General features: G+C 40.1%; 1 protein-coding gene across 3 annotated transcripts in view; it reads right to left on the bottom strand.

Annotated features, from left to right (window-relative positions):
• Positions 1 to 18,621, bottom strand: part of SLC35D1 (solute carrier family 35 member D1) — a 54,604-nt gene extending 35,983 nt beyond the window's left edge. The window contains exons 1-8 of one of the 3 annotated variants that reach the window (XM_004280765.4): positions 18,041 to 18,619; positions 17,188 to 17,221; positions 17,004 to 17,090; positions 16,251 to 16,318; positions 14,663 to 14,734; positions 14,010 to 14,078; positions 11,796 to 11,898; positions 7,088 to 7,180 (exon numbers count right to left, since the gene is read on the bottom strand). In XM_004280765.4, coding sequence (XP_004280813.1) covers positions 7,088 to 7,180; positions 11,796 to 11,898; positions 14,010 to 14,078; positions 14,663 to 14,734; positions 16,251 to 16,318; positions 17,004 to 17,090; positions 17,188 to 17,221; positions 18,041 to 18,243 — 729 coding nt within the window. In that variant the 5' untranslated portion in view covers positions 18,244 to 18,619. Of the gene's footprint in view, positions 1 to 7,087; positions 7,181 to 11,795; positions 11,899 to 14,009; positions 14,079 to 14,662; positions 14,735 to 16,250; positions 16,319 to 17,003; positions 17,091 to 17,187; positions 17,222 to 18,040 lie in introns of all 3 variants that reach the window. The other 2 variants (XM_049698388.1, XM_049698392.1) reach the window with 2 other exon arrangements.
• Positions 18,622 to 19,280: the final 659 nt, after the last annotated feature.

The raw sequence follows: 19,280 nt of genomic DNA, 5'->3' as shown, positions 1-19,280 counted from the left end.
GTCAGTCAAACAATATAAAGGCAAAGAGAAAGATCTAGTCATTCACAAATAAAAAAATAACTGATCCAACCCACCTGTATTACATTTGAGAATACCAAGGCCCAGAAAGCCGGAAGGTCCTGTCTCTATGTGGAAAGAACACTTCAGGGTTGAGAATCAGTCTGTAATGATCCACAAAGGGACCCAGAAAAGATTAATAACTCTAGACAGGCTAAAAATTCATTATTTAGTAGTAATGCTTAGTAAGACACCTCCTGGTAGATGATCTGTGCAATAATTTTTCCTGTAAAACTCATCTGAGCCATGTAATTTAACCAGTGATATAATGAAGACATTATACAGTGTACCAGTGCCTACAGTGCTGGCCTTGTGAGAGCTACAGCAAGAGGTCTGTTCTCCCATCCCTACGTGAGAACACCTAGCAGGGTGTGCTGTCAGAAAGTCAGACTCCAATTCCTGAGACTCTGAATCACTGGCTTTGTGCTACAGACATTCCCTTTTGGAGGCAGCGACTAACAAGTTTAAACACAGTCTGTCCTTTGGAAAGTCATTAGTCAATTGATGCTTGTTCTGCCTTTATCTATGTTAAATAGATATCTTTGGTTAACAGTAAGCTGGCTTTTGCGTGATACATAGTTTTGTTTTGTTTTTTTTTGGCTGTGCTGGGCCTTCGTTGCTGCGCGTGGGCTTTCTCTAGCTGTGGCTACTCTTCGTTGAGGTGTGCAGGCTTCTCATTGCAGTGGCTTCTCTTGATGCAGAGTATGGGCTCTAGGCATGTGGGCTTCAGTAGTTGCAGCATGCAGGCTCAGTAGTTGTGGCACTGGGACCCTAGAGTGCGTGGGCTCAGTAGTTGCAGCTTGTGGGCTCTAGGGCGTGCAGGCTTCAGTAGTTGTGGCTTGTGGGCTCAGTAGTTGTGGCACACGGGCTTAGTTGCTCCACAGCATGTGGGATCTTCCTGGACCAGGGATCAAACCCATGTTCCCTGCATTAGCAGGCAGATTCTTAACCACTGCACCACCAGGGAAGTCCCATGGTTTTTTTTAAAAGGAGAATGTTTTAAAGTTAGAAGACATGTGTCTAAAAAAACTAAATGCTGGATATACTGGTTCCTTTGTTTCTGGTAAACCTGGGACGTTGAGAATTTAAACTTTTTGAAAAATTACACGCACATATTTGCTTTCTCAGAATGCTTTGCCAAGGACCTTAGTGCTCATTAGGATGAGTTGTTCAATTGCACCTTGCCTTTCAATTTTTATGGTAATTTAGTTTTTTCTTCCTTGGCCTTCAATTCTTGCTTAAAGGCTGTGCCAGCTCATCAACTGCTTTATGTAACTCCTGCTTCCCTGGGGAGCTGACTTTCAGAGCCCCCTTATTGGATTCCTGCCCTAACAGAGGGAAGTTTTCCCTCCTCTCCCTACTAAGGTTAACAGTGGGATTTTGAGAAAAATAATTTGGATCTGATTTTGCTTCAGTTTGAATCCTGGGTCAAGAGTCTGCAACTCTGAACAATGAGAACAAATTAATTTGTCCCACCTCCCCCAGTTATTTTAAAATTTATAATTCATCACAGGATAGTCATTACTTATAGAAAAAACCTTTATCTTTTTCTTATTTTCCTTTTATAAAATGTAATTTAAAATACATTCATATGGCTCTACAATCAAAAAAATATAAGAAGACAAATAATGAAAAGTCTCCCTCCCACTTCTATTCTACACTTACCCTGTTCTCTCTCTCTCTCACACACACACAAATTGGTGGTTACTTTATTAGTTTCATGCATATTCTTCCACAGTTTCTTTACTTAAATAGTAAGTAAATTAAATGAATGTGTATATATATTCTTATTTTTCCCTTTTTATTTTACTCAAAAGTTAGTAAACCATATGCACTGTTTTACACTGTGCTTCTTCATTCAACAATTTATCTTGGAGATCTTTTCATTCAGTACACAGAGAGCTTACAATCAAAAAAGCTCTGGGTCAGGAAAGCCAAGAGCGCAACAGATGAGAGCAGTTTATCAGCACAGGTTATCAGGAGGCAGCTGGGCTCGTGCCAGCTGTCAGAACATCAGCCCAGTCTCCACACTGGCGTGCGTCCTACTCCTCAGAAACACTGTCTCAGCGCCGAAGCACGCCCTACCTAGAGAACCAGCCGACTCAGTGGACCCAGCCTACTCGGTTACCACATGACGAAGTGGGCCTGGAGAGCAGAAGGGACTCATCCAAAGTCAGACAGTGGTCACAGACAGAACTGGAGTTTGCTGGTCTTTTGCATTCTGGCCCCAAGTCCTCTCCACTGTACCACTTATGTCACAAACTCTTAGGGACGTGTCACTGTCTGCAGAGTAACTTGCAAATTCCTGTGTCTGGCACTAGTCCCAACTTGGAAGGAAGCGGGCTGTGGGATGGCAGGAAGAAGGAGACACTAGTCATAGAGTCAGAAAATCTGGGCTCTCGCCCTGAGCCCTCTTTGGGCCCAGTTCCCTCATCTGTGAAACAAGGGTCTGGAACCACATGCTCTCCAAGGAATCCTCTAAGGGCTCCAAAGTCGTTGACTTCTACCTTCTAACCACGTGGAAGAGTCTGGTCCTTGCGGCTGGGCCTGTGCCCACGCTATTAATTCCACCTGGAACGTACCTTTTGTTTTTCTGCCTCCACACCTTCCAAGGCCCACTCTGATGTCTCCTGATATTTGCCACTCCAGAAAATGCTCCTTGTGAACAAGCTCCTACCTCAGTCTTTAGAGCCTGCTCTTCCCTCGGCCTAGACTACTCCTTCCAAAGAGCCACACAAACTGGTCTCAGTCCACTCAGTTCAGCGTCTGCTCAAACGAAGCTTATAAAGATGCTCTCCCTAATCATCTTATCCAAAATAGCACTTCCCCAATCACTCTTCTCCTCGTTTTATCTCTCTTCATAGCTCTTATTACACAATTTATGCTTAGTATATCTTACCCCATTGGAATGCAAGCTCCTTTGAAGCAAAGACATGTCTTTTTTTTTTTAACTTAGAACAGCACCTGACACGTAATAAGCACTCAATAAATATTCACTGAGTGAAATAAATAATTATTTGTAAACAATTAAGTAACAAGAAAGCCAAGCTTCAGGGACTCCACTTCTAATACTAATCTGAGATATTTCTCCCATTCAGTAGCTTGTTCTGTATGCACGCAAGTCCTGAACGGGGGAAAAAACAAGTCAGGGATGCAGCAAGTGGCTTTGGGAGATAGATGTGGTCAGGCAAACAGCAAGAGATCTCCCTGGAGTCAGAGAGACTAGTTTTAGGGAAATTCCCTGACAGTCCAGTGGTTAGGACTCTGTGCTTTCACTGTCAAGGGCACGGGTTCGATCCCTGGTCAGGGAAGTAAGATCCCACAAGCCACAGGATGCGGCCAAAAAAAAAGAAAGACTGGTTCTAGTGCTGACCTCAGCTACCATGTAACCTCAAGCATGTCCTTAACCTCTATATATCAGATAACAACCTACCACACAGGTACACAATGAGGATTAGGGAAAATGATTAATGTGGAAGCATCTTATCAGGCATCGTGCAAGGCATCATACCCTATAGGTGAAGTATTACTTGAAGGTCAGAAGTAGACTGAAATTGTTAACATGGGAACAGCTTTATTTAAAGATAAACTGTTGGGACTTCCCTGGTGGCACACAGCGGTTAAGACTCTGCACTACCGACGCAGGGGACCCGGGTTCAATCCCTGGTCTGGGAACTAGATCTCACATGCATGCTGCAACTAAGAGTTTGCATGCCACAACTAAGGAGCCCGCCTGCTGCAACTAAGACCCTACACAACCAAATAAATAAATAAATAAAAATTAAAAAAAAAAAAGATAAACTGTCACACCAAAAAAGTGTCCACTCTTTAAAAAAATACACGCACATACATGAATGTTTGTCCACTTATATGTACACATATTTTGAAGCGAAAACCCAAGCCTAAAAGACACACTGAATATGAACCTGACTTACTAGAAAACACTTACCTGAAATCCTGCCACATATTCCACTCTGTAATGTGAACCCTTTTTGCCAGAACTTCAGACGAACAACCCACTGACTACTATGAAACTGAACCTTCCAGTGGAACAAATCAACTGCAACCTCTTGTAGGATACTATGAGCCTCTAGGATTGCACTAGGGCAACTATGGCTTCCACCCACTGCTTCTGTGCTGATTAATAAAAGCAAACCATTCAACCACTTCTGTAAGTTATATCTCTAACAACAACCCCCAGAACAGGTTAGCATTACTTGTTGCAGTTGGTGGGTAAGAAAACCAAGCCCTATCTCCTCTAAAAATCCAAGCTTGATATTTAACCCACATCAGTTTCTTCCTAACCTGAATACTTATAGTACTGACTGACTGACGGGCATGCACTTTGGTGCTGGATCTTACACCATCTCTGTAGCATGTCAAATGTCTTTCTTGTGTGGCAAGGACTATGTTGTATTTCTCATATATTCCCCAAAGAACTTAGCACAGGGCTTTTTTACCACAAGGAAGATGCTCAGTAATACTGAATTGACTGAATCTGAAATGAACTTAAAATAAAATTGTAGTAAGCACACAAGGAATTTAGGAAGAAAGGAATTTAGGAACAGAATCAAACTCAGAATTCTTGGAGTTCCTAAGTTCCAAATTTAATTCATAACCTACCAAACAATACTGATTATTCATATTATTTGTATTTTCATCCTGTAGGCAAAGCTCCATGAGATAGGCATTCCCTCTCCAACAAGGAGATGGAATTGACCCACCTCCATTTTCCAACCCACAATGACCCCAACACCTTTCCCACAGAACTGGTAACAATTATGACTCTGATGTTGACAGGTCTGCTCCCCAAGACAACTAAATGGTTCTCAAAGGCAAGAATACCACCTAATTCATCCTTCTTTCTTATCACCTGAGCTTAGCACTGTGAGACACACAATAGCACTTAATAACTATTCGAGAATGTTAGAGGGAGAGTATGTCAAGGAGAGAATGTTAAGAAAAAGAGCATGAGATTGTAAGCCTGCCAGCCAGTAGGTCCATCTGTACCCCAATAAATATTTTATAAGAATCATATTAATTAATAATAAGAATAAGGATGAACAAACATTTATGTAAAACCCAAAACACTGATGGGGTGGATCACAAAGCAATGAGTTTAGCCTCCATAATTAGTTTATCATCCCAACTTGAAAGCATTTAGATAAATTCAGTCATTCTTAAAAAACACTGTTCTTTCAAAATAAACCTTTCTTGACCTTTGCTGGGCATTTTCATTGGAAGAAACAAAAAGATTACTCAAATTCCACTCCTCTGCTTAAAAAAAGAAGAAAAGAAGAATAAAAGTAAAATCTAAATCTCATCCCAATATAGGTGACAAAGTCATTTTTTCCACTATGGGTAAACACCTGTAATTATATCGAAGCATTTAAAATTGAAAGTGTGTTAGTGAACTTCAAAATACGCATGAATTTTGCTACAACCTGGCAGATAACTTCTAGTTATCTCTGGAATGAAGAAATATCTCCTTCAGTCAATGTTTTCAAGTAGCTACAAGCTACTAGTCAAAGTTTCAAATTAATGAAAATTCCATTTTTGCCGAGTCTGTAGAATACCTAATCACATTAATTCTTCCAACTTTCTCATGTACAGATTGGCCTCAAGATTTGGAACCATCTGTGCTGCCATGGGGTACCTGGTTATTTTACATTACATTCTTACCCCAAAACTAAAGAGTGAAGGGTGCTTCTGCCAGAGTCAGCTAGAGGAGGCAGAACACTGAAAAGACCATGGCCTCTGCAGTCAGGCTTGGGTTTAAATCCTGACGCTACTACCTGCTGACAGTCTGATGCTGGGCAAGTTATTCAGTCTCTCTGAACCTCTATTTCCACCTTGGTAAAATAGGGTTAATTCAAACTTCCTACAGCTGTTATGGGGACTATATTACATTGCATATAAAAAGTGACTAGCACATAATAGGGACTCAATAAATGTTAGTTTCTCTTCCCACTTTTTGCACAGCCACAAAAAACTCATTCAACATCTTTATTTTTAGAGCAACACCTCTACAGTAGTTTCCTGCTTTGGAGTCATTTCTAGGCCTGCTGATAGCCAGGTCACAATTCATTAAAACATTTACATATGTTCTTTGCCAGTTTTAAAAGAAAGAGTTCTTGACGAAAAAAACAAAACAGCTTTATAAGCAGTCAGTCTTCTCCTACCTCTGATTCAAGCACAATTTTTAACAGTCTAACTACTTCTAAAATCCTCTTCTTTATTTTGGTCCCCACTGATTTGGGGAACTTGTCGCTGTCATTATAATAAACAATCAATACATTTATTCTGAAGAAACTACTAGCCAGGGGAATCATTAGGAGGAATCTTGGTACCGAAATCCTTGGCAGAATTCTAGATTTCCATTAAGTTTGCAAAATTCTGTGAATTCTAACAAAATGTTACCAATTTTTATGCTATGAATATGTGTTTCAGAGAAAAATTCTTGTCTGGATTTAGTTTGCTACTTTATTCTGGATTTATTTAGCTAAACATTTGCAGAAAATGAGTAAACTATTATATTCGTTGCTATTTATACGGTTAAGTCACCACACAGCTAAATATCTCCTGAGGGGAAAAAACAGCTTGGGATTTAAGCCAGGATGACAATTGTACACCAAAACTGAGAGCTTCTAGAGATAACAAGCGTTTTGTTAGGTTTGAAGAATTCTACTACTTCTAGATTTTTTGTTTCTCAAGGATAGTTTGCTACTATTCCTATTTTGTAGTTTAGTAGAAATGTAAAAATTCCCTTCCTCTACCCTCCTGGCACGTAAGAGAAGGACACTAGTTGGCATGCACTATTTTTATGTCGACAGCCAGAGCTATTTTAAGCTATTTTAGTACTATCCAAAAAGGTTAGCATGACATTAGCAAGCTAAAAGGTAAATTCTCAGTCTTTGGTCACTTACTAAGAACATTACTTTTTAACAACCCAACTGTCTATCTCTTGGTAATACAAATTAAAATAAAATTCAAAAACATACACCATGAAGCCATAATTAGAAAGTCCTACCTTTTGCGCATCTCCGGTAAAATATGCAATGGCTAGGGTGGGCAGAATCATGAACAGTGCATTGTAATAGAGCAGACCATATTTTCCCAGCTCCTAGGAGAATAAAAAATTAGGTGTTTCATTTGGTTCCGGTAGACAGAGAAAGACAACCCTGTACAGAGTGCCACCCCCCATTACAAACATGCACCCCTCCCCCACAACATACACCGCAAATTAGTCAAGTCAGAAGTCTTGCAAACATTAATGACCTAAGCTTTCCAAAAACAAAAAAAAATGCAAACTTACAAGATTTCAAGTTTATTTGAAATAAATTCCTTGAGTGCTTAAGATCAGAGAAATAAAAATGACATCAACTCGCCGCCTCAAAACAGCAAGGAGAAAAGAAGTTATTTTGAACACAAACATACATCTCTACAGAAACACGTCCTTGGAGCCCTTCCCTTTCCAGAACAGAATAAAAGTCACCAAGTTAGTCTCGGGCTTTTCAGAACTATAACAGAGTGCAATTTAACAGACACAAAGACTCACACCTAGACCAACACAGACAGACATAACTTCCCAGTGAAGTATTTCTGAAAATGTATACGGGAAGTACCATGAAGATTAAGAAGAAAGAAAAGAAAAAGAAAAAGGAAAAGAAAAAGGAAAAAAAAGAAAAGAAAAGAAAAGAAAAAAGAAAGAAAGAAGATTAAGATTACCCTACAGGGACTTCCCTGGTGGTCCAGTGGTTAAGAATTCACCTTCCAATGCAGGGGATGTGGGTTCGATCCCCGGTCGGAGAACTGGGATCCCACATGCCGTGGGGCAGCTAAGCCCTCACACCACAACTACTGAGCCTGTGCGCCACAACTAGAGAGCTCACGTGCTGCAACTACAGAGCCCACATGCTCTGGAGCCTGCACACCACAACTAGAGCACCCATGTGTCACGACTATTGAGACTGTGCGCTCTGAAGACCACACGCCACAACTAGAGAGAAGCCTGCGCACCGCAACAAAGAGCCTGAGCACCACAACAAAAGATCCCGCGTGCCACAACTAAGACCCAACAAAGCCAAAAATAAATAAATTAAATAAACATTAAAAAAAAAGATTACCCTACAATTCCTAAAACATGGTATGACTAGTTGTGCCCTCAGCTACTGGGGAGCAACAAAAGACCACACACATCTTCAAACACAGGGAGTCTATGAGAACTGTGGGTCCACCTTTGATTCACAGAATTCTGGGACATTCAGCAGGAAGCAGTCACCTAAAAAAGTAGGCCTGAGTTTGGAGGGTAAAGGGGGGGTAAAGGAATAGTGAGGATAAGGGCATAGTATCTGCCTAACTTCTGTGACTGAAAGATCACCAAGTGATATGAAAAGTCAAACTACCTTCTCAAAAGCAGGGTTTTTTTTCAGTGATAATTTTTTTTTGATTTTTATTTTATATTGGAGTAGAGTTGATTAACAATGTTGTGTTAGTTTCAGGTGTACAGCAAAGTGATTCAGTTATACATATACATGTATCTAATCTTTATTATGTATCTATTTAGGTTATTACAGAATACTGAGCAGAGTTCCCTGTGCTATATCAAAAGAAGCTTTGAAAAACTGGAAACAAATACCCAACAGTAGAAAACTAGTTGATTAGACTATGATACAACCATACAATGAAATATTATGCAGCCACTAAAAATGTTTAATACTGATTGATGAGGAAAGTGTTCATGAAACAGTACTAAATGAAAAATACAGGTTAGAAAACATCATATTTCATCACTCTTTTAAGTTTTTCTCATAGTTAAGTGTATACATGCACACATACACACAAACACACATTCTTACAAAAGGGTATCTACCAAAACAGTGCTTCTCACTCAATGGTGGAATTAAGAAAGATTTGTATTTTCTTCCTCTTGCTTATCTATGTTTTCTACTAATTCTATTATAAATACATGTTATTTGTATGATTTCTTTTGAGTTAAAAATGTTTTAAATTCAGTAGCTGCATTCAGGTCTGAAATGCAGCACTAAGTCTTTATGTCATGTGATTCATGCTCAAAGGACCACGATTATAAGCAGTTCTGAAATGATAGGTAATAAAACTCCTGATTAAAAGCATCTCATTGTGGCCCTACTGCCTGCTGGATAAACCAAATAACTGATTGCTTATAGCCACCACAGCATCAATGAAAAGATGTGCCTGATTTCTAAGGCAGCAAGAAAAAAGCCACAGTAGGACAAAACAACCTTTAACATCAGGTGCCCCAACAGCAAGAGACATGAGTCTTATCCAGGAAGTAGAGGATGCCTACACACACACACACATACACCATCCAGACAGCTGATAAATGCCAAATTGTTGTTTTTCTTTTCACTTGTTAACTGTTTTAAATATCTTTTCCCCTGTTCTTAAACAGAGTACACTGACTACAATTTAATTTAGGGCATCATCATTAACATGCATTACTGTATTGTGTTTTTATATGGTGTTGTCCATCTTTGAGTAGTTCCATCTGACTTTCATAGTTTTCCTGTTTCTCTTGTTATTAGCTGAGCTTTTATATTGCTGATAAGCCTCTGCCTCCAGATAGGATTGTTGCTCCTAATCCATGAACTGTGAAAAGCAGATCAATATGCTTAAAAGTTCTAATACAAGTAAGCCATAAGTCATTTCTGAGTGAGGAACTAAAAGGCTCCCCTGGGAATAAAATACTCAGAAACCCTCTTTGCTATTTTTCCTAGGTTCTAGGAGGTACTCTAGATTGTGCTATACAATATAGTAACCACTGGCCAAACACAGCTATTTCAATTGAATTATAATTACATTAAACTACCAGTTCAGTTCCTCAGTTGTGCCGTCACTTATCAAGTGTTCAACAGCTACGTGTGGCTAGTGGCTACCATTAATGATCCGCAGAGATAACAGATTTCCATCATCATAGAACTGTACTCGACAGTACTGTTTTAGACAGCTGAGGCTACTGGAGAAATGAAATGTTATTATTACTACATATTTCCAAAGCAGCAAAAAACGAGAGTAAAACTAAATCTCTAACTGTTCCCTTTTCTCTAGCTATTGCACAAAGATTAAATTTTTTAATAGTAGCTTCCATTAAAATGCAATCATCATACAGTCTTCAAGGCAAATAAACGGAGAACAAGACATAAAGGGTATATTCAAAGAAAATTTGCTGAAACTAGATCTATACTGCCCCTAGTTCTTCCAGGTTATTCAAAATAAACATTCTAGTTTATTCAAAATAATGAAAACTACTGGGATGGCCATATATTCTACAGTCCTTTCTGAAGAAGGCAAAGCCACCAGCCAAGATGATACAAACTCTATACTAATACTACTATCAAGCAGGTAGGGCATTTGTATTTATGATCTGAACCCCAAAAAAGGACCTGAAGTAGTTTCAGAAATACTGTACATATAATAGAGCCAACTAAAAACTAAGCGGATATGGTCATCTGACTGATGAGAACACAGGGGTAGGAAAATAAGATAAAGCTATGGTCAAGTTATAAGACTTAAGTACTAGATAAAAATACACCAGCTGCTTAGGAAAAACTATGACGGTATCTATGATAACGATCTCATGTGGGTCTTCATATAGGATCCATTATGATAGAAAGGACAACTCCTTCAATAACCCTAGGATACATAAAGCTGAGTTCCATGTAGCTTCTCCTTACAATAATGCAATCTTATACCATAATGTAGTAAAATATGGCTTGAATGCTCAGCTTCCTGATGGTCTGGCTTGATCTCAAAATAAAATTTGGTGTGTTTATATTCAACATATACATTAGACAAATAAAAATATCTTTAAAGCCTTCATGTGCATGCTGCAGTTGAAGGAAAAGAGCGGGGTATATGAAGTTCATGTGTACGAGATCTAGGCCAGGAAACTCGGTGCTGCCCCTGAAAGAGAGATTCTAATACTGCCTAAGTTTCCCATTACAGTTAGCCCTCCATATCCATATCTGCATCTGAGGATTCAACCAACAGTGGATGGAAAATATTCGGAAAAAAAAGTAAAAATTCCAGAAAGTTCCAAAAAGCAAATCTTGAATTTGCCACGCAAGCAACTGTTTACACAGCATTTACATTGTATTTACAACTATTTACATAGCATTTATATTGTATTAGGTATTATAAGTAATCTAGAAGTGACTTAAAGTATATGGGAGGATGTGCATAGGTTACATGTAAATACTGCTCCATTTATATAAGGGACTTGAGCATCCGAGGATGTTGTTAACCTTGGGGGTTCCTAGAACCAATCCCCCATGGATACTGAGGGACTACTATATATTTGTAGGACAAATATGCAAAGTCCATTCTTGTTCTTGTTCCAACTCACTTCTGAAATCTGCTCGAGAGCTTCCAGATACTTCTTTCTTGTCCAGGTCCCTCACCAAGTCCTCTAGAACACAGCCATGAACGTTTATGACACTTTTCTCTAATGAACACTCCTTACTTACATCAGTATCCCTCTCAAAGTCAATATTCACCCAGTCCCTTCCAGAAAAGCCAACAGTAAAATCTAACTGCTAATTAGAAAATAAAGTTTCTTACGTGAGCACCAAGGTACAGGCACTTCGCATCCTTCGTAAGTATTTTTCCTTATTCCCCACTTTATCCCCTGATGAATTGACATGACCATTCCCAACAACAGTAAACATCTCTTAAAGAAGCGTGAGACTGCTACCTACTTTTGAATCTAATTTTTGTTTTACGTAGGCACCATTTGCTGCTGTCAGGACATCATTTATCAGAATAAAAACATATCCTTCCAGATCGAATGCCAAGTCAGAGCTGCAAAACATAAGTAACACTTTAATAACAACTAACATTTAAAGAACATGCATTAAATGTTAAATAGGTCTGAACTACAATACTTCTAAGAACATACGCTTATCTAGGTAAGTGAATATTAGGCATTTTATCAGCTACTAGTATTTCTTGGTTCCTGGTTAGAGTTTGCAATTTCATAATCAGTAAGGGGGTCTTCAGAAATGAGAAGCACTAACACTTAAACACAAAATCATTAGCAATAATCAACCACGTCAGTTAATAGCACACTGCTTCAAATTCAAAGTCAGACAACAAGAAAGAACCAACCAAATTCACCATTACAATATATCTGAAGCAAGCAGAAGGCATCAGAGGTCAATTTCACAGATAAGGAAAACAAAAGGAGAATGAAGTTGTTAACAGTCATTTTTCAAAGGTTCACACAAAAGGTAGGTCTGTCTTGCACAGGTGGTTGGGCCACTGGGTGGAATTTCTGAAGTGTGGATGGTGGTTAGTTCTGAGATCAGGCTACATCAGTGTCTAAGCACATAGTGGGAACTCAAATACTTAAAATAATTGCCTAATGAGCCTACTAGGTGTAACTAGTGGGATTAGGGAAACTAAAGTTTCCTGATATTTAGCAGAGCACCAGGCACAAGACCTTAGTAAACTGAACAGAATAAATGAAAATCTAAGTACGCCTTCAGCATACTTTAGCACCCTAGCTAAAACAGGGGCCCTGCATTTTGTGATTCTGCAAAGGTGTTATCTGTTTGTAGCTAAACTACTACATGGGACAGACTTCTGAGGAGCTCTATGCCACTGCAGTTTCGGGCAGAACTACCTAATGACCCACCCCTCTTCCAAGGAGCCTGACAACCCTCTAACTCCAGACTCTCTTCCTCCAAATTTTTTTCCCAAGTAAAAGGTTCTACCAGATAGCAATCTGCCTCAGAAACTTTTTGCAGGCCAGAGTTAGCCCTGAGAAACTCCTGTTGTTTTGCTCTGTTTTAGATAGCACCAGCTTCAATGAAATGCTTCAAAGATTAGTAGGGCATCTTTAAAAAGAAAGGTAGGAGGCTCGTATAGAATTTTTCTCCAAGGAGGAAGGTTACCTAGAGGGAAAAGCAGTCAGCTATATAACGAAATTCTAGTAACTAACTACTCTATTTTTTTTTTTTGAATGAAATTTCACTTCGAGAGTTAGGGTGGAGTAGAACTGACTTATAGTACTTTTCCCCCACCTATACTACAGGGATATGATGAAGGTAAATGAGCCAATTCAAGAAGCACACTGGAACTCCCAGATGGAAAATACAATGTCAGGCAGAATTTGCGGCATTAGCAAACCCACACATGCAGAGTAAAATGTTGTAGAAGGCTTCCACTCATCATTTCAATTTTCTGAGTCTTTGGGTATACATTTTCCCCATTCACTTTAAACTTAAGAACAATGGAAAAAAGCTTTAACAGAATATCTAAGTTACGGCATTTGTGATACCTTATGTGAAACCCAATAAAGCAATTCTATTATTTATTTCCCATAAGGCAAATAATTTATTATCATTTGCCTTCTCTGAGACACTGTTTTCTTTAGCAGCATGCAAAGGAAAAGAACGTCACATGGTTTATAAAAGCACACAGGCTCTGGAGTCAGGCACAGATTCAAATTCCAGCTCTGCCATTTACTAGCTGTGTGACCTTGAGCAAGCTACTGAACCTAGATTTTAGTTTTCTCAACATAAATAGGAAAATTATACCCATACCTTTCAGAGTGGTTGTGAAAAATACATAAATAATATGTGTAAAAATACCAAACATACTGTATGGCACAAGGTATATGCTCAATAAATAGAAGATAGCATAATAAACTCTAATTTAACCTTCTGAATGAATGAATGAACTTTTAGAATGAATTTAACTTTTAAGAATCCCAAGAATCTGATTTTGCTAGCCTTAATCTTCATACAGCCAAAAAGATTTAACTTTTAAAAGTCTTTTACTTTTCAAAAACATGATTCTTATTTAGCCTATAAAAAAATTCTCTTTATTGGTAATTGATCATTTATTATCAATAATTATTGACAAATTCTAAAGTACTCTCATAGGTTTTATATAGGCCCCCATCTTACCTGGCAGCTACAAAGGCTCCAATAATCATTGCAAATACAGTCATCTTAATACCCCAAGAAAAAGTCTTCCTACAAAATAAAATAATTAAAAAATACATACATGTGGCTTTAGTTATTTACAAAGACTCGTTCTGCAACATAGGCAAAAAATATATGTTTTCTTTAAAAAAGTTGTGAACAAATGATTCCAAGGAACTGGATATTATAAGAACCCCTCTGATGAAGCAAAAACTTACTTTCTTATATAAGTAAGTATACTTATTTTTTCTTATTTTTACCATTTGTTATTATTATTATTGAGCTTGAATTTTTGCTAATCAGATTTCTTTAAGTTGAAAATGGTCACACACATTTGTAGTAAAAGTAGCCAAGACATGAACACTATTTAAAGCCTATACTGATCTTCTGACCCAGCTTCACCCAGTGGCATCAGTAGGTATAGGAATTCTTGAAAGTATACCTCATGTTCAGACAGGCTTCCATAAGGAAGCCATAAACTAGCAACTCCTACAGCAAAGGGAGAAAGTTGCTTAAACTTCTCAAAAGATAAAGTAGAAACAACACAAATAATTGTAATATCTTACATATGCTGGGCACCTTTTCAGGGTGATTAAAGTTGGTTAAAGACTAGATATATTAGAAATTTAACTCACTTGAGTAAAAGTCCTTCAGCAAACATTGTAAACAGGATGGAGAACCTTCTCAGAACTGTAAACATTGGCAAGCTGCAGGAAAAAAACAAAGATATTTAGGTAAAATAAAATTTGATTCTCCAAAATTAGTATTTTAAAATAATGCTAATCTCTTCCTTCCATTATGGAAATTCCATGCTGATTAATCTGTGACTAAATTAAATCCTTATTTCTCTCTAGAAAGTATTTGAAAGCCTGAAAGGGTTGCTTTTATAAAACTACCAGAAGTGAAAAACACCAAACTAATTATAAAATGGTAGAAAACATACATCTATTAACAAAGACTGATAACAGACACTTTTAATTTTACCCTGCGTATTATGTTAAACACCCTGAACAGTAATCATGTTAGTCTTTAAGACCTCGTCTTTCTTTTCTAGACTGACCTCCCTTCCTACCCCTAACTTTCAAATAACATCGGTGATAATCTTACCCCATAAAACATTCCTTGATTGTCCTTTTGTGGAAGTAGTCCTGTCTTCCTCTAAATTCCTAGAGGATTGTGCCTGCACTAATCAAACATACAGCCTCTTGCAACATAATTATTTCTGAATCTATCTCATCTCACCCCAAAGTGCCTTATACTTAACTGGCAATCAAAGATAGGGTGTGAAAAGATGGATGGATGGATAGATGACAAAGGATGAAAAAGAGCAAACTCTATATACAAGCAGCACTTTGCAGCAGGTCTGCATTTCTTTCCAAGTGGGTAATGAGATGTAAAAGGATGCCCCACCCATGATAAATCTGACTTCCATGGAACCTTAACCAGAAATACCATCGTGGTCATTCTGTCAAGTTTCTTGGGTCTGAGGAAATGAAAAAAGCTTGGTCTCTACCCTCAGAGATCTCTCCATTCTGTTTTACAATCACCCATTAAGCCAGAGGTTTAGCTCATGTGACAGTGGTGAAGCCATGGGTTTCTGTTAAATGGTTTCCCTATGTGTATACTTTTAACATCACATATACCTGATACATACACTCTTTTAAGTGGAAAAGCCAAGAATTGGGAAGTTAGAGGATAATAAGTGTTGTCATGGAGTAGAGAGCTACTGCTTCTTTCTAAAAGTGAAAATGCTGCCTCTAAAATCATATGGCCACGTGTAAAATGTTAATCATATTTGTATCAGGGTTCCATCTGATGCTATTTTAACTACCCCATGTTAAAAGAAAAACTACAAAAGTTCTCATATCCACAATCTAATTTTACTTGTGGAATTTGCCTAAAATATACTATTTATGAATTGTACTAATGAATTGAAATCTCAGAAGCCTAACATATATCCTTCACTATTACAGGTCTGTAAAAATAATGAAAATCTCCCATCACAGTATTTTATAACATTTTAAGACTTCTATCATCAAAGTGAAGGGGAAAAAAAAACCCAAACAAACAAAAAACTTCTTTCTCTTCAAACTTAAGAGATTAAGTTTCTGGTCCTTTCATTTTTCCAGGATCAGTAACAATGTGTTAAACATTTGACATTTTCAAGTACAATTTTAAGAACACATTATATTAACCTCACTAGTAAAATAAAGTTATCCATACTTCAGTTTCTTTGTGCTGAACAGTCCCGTGATTTGGTTCCCAAAATATAGTAGAGGTAGTGGAAACGTCTAGAAAATTTAAAAAGGGATAACAAAACTCAATAATAAAGGCAGCTAAAACAAGGTCCTTTTCAAACAGAAACAGTTTTGTTTATACGATCAAATTCTTTCTACTTAAAACACAAGATTAGTTCTCACACACAATTTTGGCCCCCATGAAGCACCCAAACAACGTTACTCCTGGATAAATAGCTCTCTGCAGAAAGAATGGAGGGGAAAAAAGAAACACAAATATGAATATGATCAAAGCACATGGGACAACAACATCTTTCTTTACAATATGATAATGTAGAGCCCATTGTTCTGATGTCAGCAGAAAAAGGAAAGGCATTTCATCCTCAGGTGGAGTCAAGCAGAGGCAGATCGAAGAATAAGAAAATAAACCCAAAGAATAATGAATGCAGGATACACAGATTAGACGGACGTAGAAAATGCAAAATGACTGTAATCCCAGCAAGTGTTCAATAATTAAAACAGAACACAAGATCTAGGGGCATTTTTTCTTAACTCTAAAGAGACTGTGGGACTTTTTTAAAACACATATTACTATATTTATTCTTTGCCTGCATTATACCTACTCTAGATTGGGCGATTTCAAGGCTGCAATTTTTAAATATGTAAGGCACTGATGAAAAATATATATAGTGACTTCTTTTCAGAACATAAAGTATTACTTTTTTTTTTTCTTTTTTACCTTTCGAGGTACATTTCTGTCAAAGTCAGGAAACTTGACTACTCTGAGTGCCTTTCCAACCCAGAGTACTGCCACTGTGGCCACCATCTGTAAACAGAGAACACAGATTCACTGTTCTACATATAAAGACACATTCAGAAGTTCTAACGACACAAACCACGTAATGCTGAAGATTCCAACTAACCTGGCCAAGTCCAACACATAGTGAGGAGGGAAATCTACAAAAATGGTAGAGAAAACAAAAAAAACACAGGGTCAGAAAAACCTGAGCTCGGTGAATTCAATTTGCACATCGGCAACCTTACAATGCATTTTGATACAAAACACACCAACGTCTACCCCTCATCCAAATGACAATCTGAGAAAAATCCCTGCCAGTTGTCAGTAGCCTCGGGCTGCCACTTGTCTCATCTTGTCCGATTCTACAATTTCAGTCGGCTGCCTGTAACTGACTTGTCTTGGAAGTGAAGACATACATCTCTTGAACGGTTTCACACATTTAAAAAAAAAAAAAATGCTTCTGCCTTTGTGGTCCCAGTGGCAGCATCACAATCATCTTAAATGGGCTTGAGGATGCGTAGGTCCCCAGAGGCTGTCAGCGAAGACAGAGAACCCTGAAGCCCCGGAACCTAGCCCAGGCTGCGGGGAAGGCCGGGCATCCCTCTCCGGGCTCCCAGCCTGGCGTGCACAGGAGTCAAAAAAGTCACGAAGCAACTCCGCTCCATCTCTCCGAAGGGCAGGGTTTCCAGGGTGCGGCACGGCGGGCAGGGCGGGCGCTTTCCGAACGCGGCCCCGAACGCTCACCCGGCAGTCCCGAGCTCGGCGCCGGGAGCGGGAACCCCACTCCGGGCCGGCGCGCAAGCCGGCTCCGCCGCCCCGGCCGCGTATCAGCCGCCCGCCCACCCTCCCTCCCTCCCCGGCTCCCGCCCAACTTTGTTCAGCTCCAACTTTGCAGGCAAAGTTCAGGGAGCCGGCGCCAAGCCGCCGCCGCCGCCCGCTCCTCTCCGCGGCCTGGGTCGCCGCCGCCTCGGCCCTACCTGTAGTTGGTGAGCACGCTCTTGTTGACCACCACGATGAGGAAGGAGCTCACGCCGTAAAAGCCAGCGGCCAGCAGTTTCAGGAACACGGTCAGCGTTTCGGCCGACGCCATCCCCAGCTCCTCCTCATGTCTGTGTGTGGAGGATTTCGCGGGGGCTTCTCCTTTAACCCGGGCCTGCTGACGTCTATGAACTTCCGCCATGGCGGCGGCGGCGGCGGCCTGCGAGGGGAGCGGCGGGCGGCGGGGCCGAGCAGAGCTGGGGTCTGAGGCGGCAGCTCGCGGGGACTCGCGGGACCGGGGCAGGTGTACTGGGCCGGCTGCCGCCGCCGCCTCAGCTCCCCGCGCGGCCGCCGCCCACCCCCGCCCAGGGGCAGGGACGCTGTGGTTCACACGCCCCGGGACTTTGATCGGGCATTGTGCAACGCGGGGTCAGAGGGTAGGGGCCGCGCCTGGCTCGGCCTGGGCAGGGCTTGGAGAGGGCCCGGAGAAGGGGCAGTGGCGACCCTGAGTCCCAGACAAAGAGGGAGAAGAAGCTTAGGGGGAACCACTCGGGGACACCAGGAAGCCTAGCAGCACAGCACAATCGCGGAAGGAAGCGACCGGTTAGCGCCTGCGCGCAAGCCCGCGCCGGGTGTCTCGGGGGCCGCGTACCTGGGATGCGGAGGCTGGCGGCTGGGGGGCTGAGAGCCGTATTTTCCAGATAACTGCCGCAACCAAAATACAGACCTTCTTCCAATCGGTAACAGGTGGCTGACTGAGTAGTTAACAATGTGCGTGCGTCTAGCCTCACTCGAACGCTATTTCGGTCTCTCTTGCAGAGGGCCTAAGCCCTTAAAAAGTATCAGATGTGGATCAAGAGTAAACATTCAACTGTTCAACATTTCAGTCTGCGTTGCCTCAGATTTCTTACGGTTTCTGAACCCAGAAAACACCATACAATACCGTCTTTGAGATTGTACTGCCATATCCAAAAAGTAACAAGATAATAAAGTGGCTTGGGCGTTGGTGAAACAGTAAGGCGTTAGGAGCTGAGTTCCAATTCCGGGTTTCCTAGAAATGCCCCCTCACTAGCTGTGTGCCCTTGCGTCAGTTAGTTGAACTCTCTGAGCCTACATCTCATCTCTGGATATAAAGCTGGTTTTCAGTAAACAGTAAACATTGTCATATAAGAGAAACAAATCATTATTACCAGCTTAAACAAAGAAATGACATATCTAATTTTAATGTCAAGGCAGAAA

The sequence above is a fragment of the Orcinus orca genome, chromosome 1 (genome assembly GCF_937001465.1).
Source record: "Orcinus orca chromosome 1, mOrcOrc1.1, whole genome shotgun sequence".
Lineage (NCBI taxonomy): Eukaryota > Metazoa > Chordata > Mammalia > Artiodactyla > Delphinidae > Orcinus > Orcinus orca.
The sequence above is the reverse complement of the archived record's forward strand: the minus strand, read 5'-3'. Positions and strand labels throughout refer to the sequence as shown.